The sequence below is a fragment of the Acanthopagrus latus genome, chromosome 4 (assembly GCF_904848185.1).
Source record: "Acanthopagrus latus isolate v.2019 chromosome 4, fAcaLat1.1, whole genome shotgun sequence".
NCBI classification, from domain to species: domain Eukaryota; kingdom Metazoa; phylum Chordata; class Actinopteri; order Spariformes; family Sparidae; genus Acanthopagrus; species Acanthopagrus latus.
In genome coordinates this window covers 32,497,155-32,502,711 of record NC_051042.1, presented here as the reverse complement: position 1 = coordinate 32,502,711, position 5,557 = coordinate 32,497,155, and the positions used below count along the sequence as shown (strand labels likewise).

Below are 5,557 nucleotides of genomic sequence, written 5' to 3'. Positions count from 1 at the left end.
TAAAAGTGCCAACAAAGCAGCTGTCAAGTGTCAGATCTCCCCTCAAAAGGCAAAGACACGTATACAGACATAGATCTTCATAATAAACAACATATTAATTATATATTTTTATTTTAATAGGTTATTTGAGAAAGTTTTTTCTTTGTTTCCAGCTCTGTGTTATTTCAGGAGATGACAGGCTGATAACGGTTCTGACTCTTGGAACAATAAAAATAAAACATTATAATTCAAACAAGAGTTTAAATGTTTTCACAGATTCAGTCAGAAGAAGAGGCCTCACACGCACATGAACGCGCTCGTCTTGGATGATTTTTTAACCCCAAAATTATATTTATCTAAGGATGTGAAAATCAGAGTGTGTTCTTGAGTGTTGGTGTGTTTTTTTTGATTTTCGATTAGTCTTTTTTCCATTTACTGTCACGTGGATTGCACTGTGATCTAAATATCAGCACACTGACTGAATAAAATTGTCCAGTTCCAGATTTCTTTTTGACCAAGTTAAGATTCAGAACATTTGATAATTAAAAGAACAAATAAGCTTCTTGATGCTCACTTCTTCCTGAAGCAAAGCACAGAAACTCTCGTCACACCACTCAGACAATCAATATATAAATAAATAGATCCATCCGTCCAGATTCACCATAAAATAAAAGGAATCTTTGTCATATGTGTTGAAAGATCCTGCAGAAAAATGAGTTTTATCATCTGGTTGGTTTGTGTCAAAGCTGCGACACTAAGAACAAGAACAAATGGAAACAGAAATAAAAGCAGATTAGAGAACAAACGAGCCTAATCAGAGAAGCTGTTCTAGTTGGAATAATGCAAAAAAAAGAATAATCCCACGTCAGACTTTCACCATGATCCTATTGAAACAGTCACATTTCGATAGCTGTGACAGCAGAAACTGACTTTATGAATCCCGTCACAGACATTCACAGGTTTCAGATTTGGGTGAAACACCTGTCGGACAGCCTGAGACCGGCGCGTAAAACCGGCGCATAAACACTCATTTTCATTTCTCAGCAGTCCTGTAATGTGTGCGTAAAGGTTGAAAAGGGGACAGAGAGGAATGGTATTGAACTCATCTGCCCCCTCGCAGTTTGCACGATTGCCCTCTCCTTCTTCCCCTCCCTCCCCAGCATCCTCTTCAAAGGGGAGGTGAGGGTTTGATCACTGCGCTCTCACGCAACTGGTCAATGTTTAACTCCAGCAGAGGACTAACAGGTACAAGCACGAAACGGCATCTGACTGTGTTATCAGGACTTAACGCTGCCTGGGTGGCTGCTGCTGCTGTGGCAGCTGTCACAAACTGCTTTTCTCAAAGCCCCAAAACTTTGATTTTATTAACTGCGGGCGAACAGGGCTGACTCCAGGAGGCAGCGTGCCAAAGTTAAGAAAAACAAAACAAAACATAAAAAAAACTGATCGTCAAAAATCCATTATTTCAATAATGAACGACTCTCCTTTAATAAATCTCCCTGTATGTGACACGTCATTCTTCTCAGCGTTAACACAAGATAAAAACTCCCGACATATCGATTCACGTTTAAGAATCACATCATCCCATCGGAGGATTATCTGAGCGGTAACATGGCGTGCTCCACAGGAATGCGTGAGATGTAGAATATCAGCCTTCTGCAGCCTTAATGAAACTCCCCTGCAATTACCAACAGGATGCTCCACAAAGCTTTGATTTACACCTGACATGTTCAGGAAGTTGCTTCTTAACGCGAAGAGATATTAATTCAACAGAATATTTCATCAGATTAAAGTATGTTTTGTTTTTTACAACACTAAATCACCTCATTTATAATAAAACTTTAAATATTATTTATTATAGGTGAAAATTCAGTTAAATTAATATTGCAGCCAGCAGAACACTGTGTTATCAGAGATTTTTACAGCGGTGGGAATTTACACCTGTACTGTGATGTTTTTATCTGTGCGTAAAACTATAAAACATTAAAAAAAAACAAACACACACACAAAAAAAAAACATGTGGGCGATAAAAACCTAAAACTGCGCTTCATATATTCGTGACTACAATCAATTCCAAACTTCGCACGCACACACACACACACACACACACACCTTTCCTCTGTGCTGAACTTCATTCATGGCAGAGAGCGAGAGAGCGAGAGAGAGAGAGAGATTACGTCATGAGCAGCAGCCAATGAAGCTGTGGAGCGCACTATAAAGCAAGCGCCCATTCTCTGTTTTGGGACATCAAGAGTAAAACTCGGACAATAAGTTTTACTACACGATACTTCTGACTGGGACCACACTGCTGCACTCCTGCACTGCATCCATTCCACCGTCTGACCCAAAGGTAAGCTCCACACCTGCGCAATATGGGGACAGATTGATTCCAAACTGAGCAGAGTGAGAAGAGCAAAGTTCTGACTGGAGGTTTATTATAGGAGCTCAGCTGGTAATAAGTTTTTCTTTTGGTGTTTGCAGTTGCAGCTTCAAAACATGCACAGCCCCTTTTTTTCTTTCTTTTTATTTTTTTTTTATTAAAGCGATATGTTTTTATTCATGGGGTTCATGCGAGTCATGCTGGTGGTAAACTTGAAAGGATTTGCACAGCTTGTAAAAAAAAAAAAAAGAAGGTGTCTTTGTGTGCGGTAGTATGAGAACCTAAGGGGTTAAATTAAAATCAAACTCACGCTGTGTGACGGTTTTGCAGTTACTCCAAACTTTACGGTGCATGTAGTCAACATGTTGCACAACACTTTTCTTTCCTCCCTGCCTTCACTACTCTAATGCCCCTCCTATTTAATTTCCAGGTTGAGCACAAGCTAGAAAAGAAACGAAGAGAAAAAAAAAAGAAGCTGTCATCATGGCGCTGATGATATTGCCATTCATTGGACCGGTGTCGGTGTCGGAGAGTTTGGTGGCCATGATAACCATGTGTCTGGTCTACATGATCCTCAAGTTTTTCCGCACTGAGATTCCCGAGGGGCTTCGTCAGCTGCCCGGACCGAAGCCTCTGCCCATCATTGGAAATGTGATTGAGGTGGGAAGAAATCCTTACCTGAGTCTCACTGCCATGAGCAAGCGCTACGGCGACGTCTTCCAGATCCAGATTGGCATGCGTCCCGTCGTCGTGTTGAGTGGCAGTGAAACAGTCCGACAGGCTCTCATCAAGCAAGGGGAAGAGTTTGCCGGCAGGCCCGACCTGTACAGCTTCAGGTTCATCAACAATGGCAAGAGTCTGGCCTTCAGTACCGACCAGGCCGGCGTCTGGCGTGCCCGCAGGAAGCTGGCCTACAGCGCCCTGCGCTCCTTCGCCACCTTGGAAGGAACGACACCAGAGTACTCGTGTGCGCTGGAGGAACACGTCAGCAAAGAGGCAGAGTACCTGGTCAAACAGTTCAACACTGTCATGGAGACCGATGGCAGCTTCGACCCCTTCCGCCACATTGTCGTCTCCGTTGCTAACGTGATCTGCGGCATGTGCTTCGGCCGACGCTACGACCACAACAACCAGGAGCTGCTCAACTTGGTGAATCTCAGCGATGAGTTCGGCCAGGTGGTGGCCAGCGGTAACCCTGCAGACTTCATCCCTATTCTTCAGTACCTGCCCAGCACAGCAATGAAGAAGTTTTTGAACATCAACGACCGCTTCAACGCCTTTGTGCAAAAGATCGTCAGCGAGCACTACAACACCTTTAACAAGGTACAGTCCGTTTCTTCTTCTGGGTTATTATCAAAACTCGGCATATCTTTCCTATTCTCATTTTTAATTGAGACTGTCTGATCATCTTCTTTCAGGACAACATTCGGGACATCACAGACTCCCTCATTGATCATTGTGAGGACAGGAAGCTGGATGAGAACTCCAATGTCCAGATGTCAGATGAGAAGGTTGTAGGAATCGTCAATGACCTGTTTGGAGCTGGTAGGTTGATTATGTTTTATCTGTGATCTGATGAGAAGTCACCTCTCCCTAAATCAAAAAAAGAGTTGTCCTAATAGACTTCATGTTTCTCTCCAAGGTTTTGACACCATCTCCACTGCCCTATCTTGGTCTGTGATGTACTTGGTTGCATACCCAGAGATACAGGAAAGGCTTCATCAAGAGATAAGTAAGTACAACACAGTTACACAGAATACAGTAAAAAAGTGAGACAGGATTATAAACTTCAACCTCCATCTTCATCTTGAGCTAACAGCCAATGCGTCTCTTCATTTCCAGAGGAAACTGTGGGCCTGGATCGCACACCTTGTCTCTCTGACAGACTCAACTTACCCTTCCTGGAAGCCTTCATCCTGGAAATCTTTCGCCATTCTTCATTCCTGCCCTTCACCATCCCTCACTGGTGAGGCTCATCGCTTTTAGATGCATGAGAGAAACACACGTGCCGATGCAAAGTCTTCACAAACAACACAAACACAGCTATCACAAACTGAACAATGCATGTGACGTACTTTGTTCGTCTGTTTCAGCTCGACAAAAGACACATCTCTGAACGGCTACTTCATTCCCAAAGACACCTGTGTCTTCATCAATCAGTGGCAGATCAACCATGATCCGTAAGTTCTTTGTGATATGTTGTGTTTAAACGTTTAAAGACGACACTTTTGAGTATCATACTACAACTAGTAGTAGTGAAGGCTCTGTTAAAGCAGCAGAAGGTTACCTGGTAGTATTTAAGGAGCAGTCCTCACTCACACACACAGTGTATTTGTCCTGGCTGAACAAGGAGATTAAACCTCTAATTAGTCATGCACCTGTTGTTCCTTTTACACAGTTGATCTTATGTCTTTATTCTCTGCACATTTTAGTGAGCTGTGGAAAGATCCGTCTTCCTTCAACCCAGACCGCTTCCTGAATGCTGACGGCACCGAGGTCAACAGGCTAGAGGGGGAGAAGATGATGGTGTTCGGCATGGGAAAACGACGCTGCATCGGAGAGGTCATTGCACGACACGAAGTCTTCCTCTTCTTGGCGGTCCTCGTCCAGAATCTGCGGTTCCACGCGATGCCCGGCGAGCCACTGGACATGACCCCAGAATACGGTCTCACAATGAAGCACAAACGCTGCCACCTGAGAGCTGCGATGCGAGCGAAGAACGAGGAGTGAAGCTGTTTGGAATGTGCAATGTATGACTCAGTATGTGCAAGTTGACTCTAACACTGTCACAGTGAGCTAAAGAGTCGGTTAAAGAAGCTAAATTTGTATCCCAAAATGTGATTTTTACGTGCATATCAAGATATTTGTATTTTTTATGTGCCTAGCGTTTGTATATATTTGAGGTGAAAAATTGTTTTATGTGCATCTATCTGAAATATCAGGACACCAAAAGAGTTCCAGTGATTTATTTTGTTTTTTGCAATATATTTGAAGGCTATACATCTTTTTTTTTTTTTTATATATATATATATATATTTCTATCTCCACTGTACCAATGATTGTATATAACATGTAAGGACAAATCAGCCTCGCAAATAAAAGTTATAAAATATGTTGTAATGAAGTCTTGTTACTGTTGTTGTCTTCATCTGATATCAAACTAAGTCACTGCACAAGTAAAACGTGATGATTCAGTC

At 42.6% G+C, this 5,557-nt stretch overlaps 1 protein-coding gene across 1 annotated transcript; it reads left to right on the top strand.

Annotated features, from left to right (window-relative positions):
* Positions 1-2,213: 2,213 nt before the first annotated feature.
* Positions 2,214-5,472, top strand: LOC119018613 (cytochrome P450 1A1). The gene is made up of 7 exons (XM_037096419.1): positions 2,214-2,330; positions 2,791-3,683; positions 3,779-3,905; positions 4,003-4,092; positions 4,203-4,326; positions 4,454-4,540; positions 4,793-5,472. The coding sequence occupies exons 2-7, from the start codon at positions 2,844-2,846 to the stop codon at positions 5,088-5,090; spliced, it is 1,566 nt and encodes a 521-aa protein (XP_036952314.1). The 5' UTR covers positions 2,214-2,330; positions 2,791-2,843; the 3' UTR covers positions 5,091-5,472.
* The last annotated feature ends 85 nt before the right edge of the window (positions 5,473-5,557 follow it).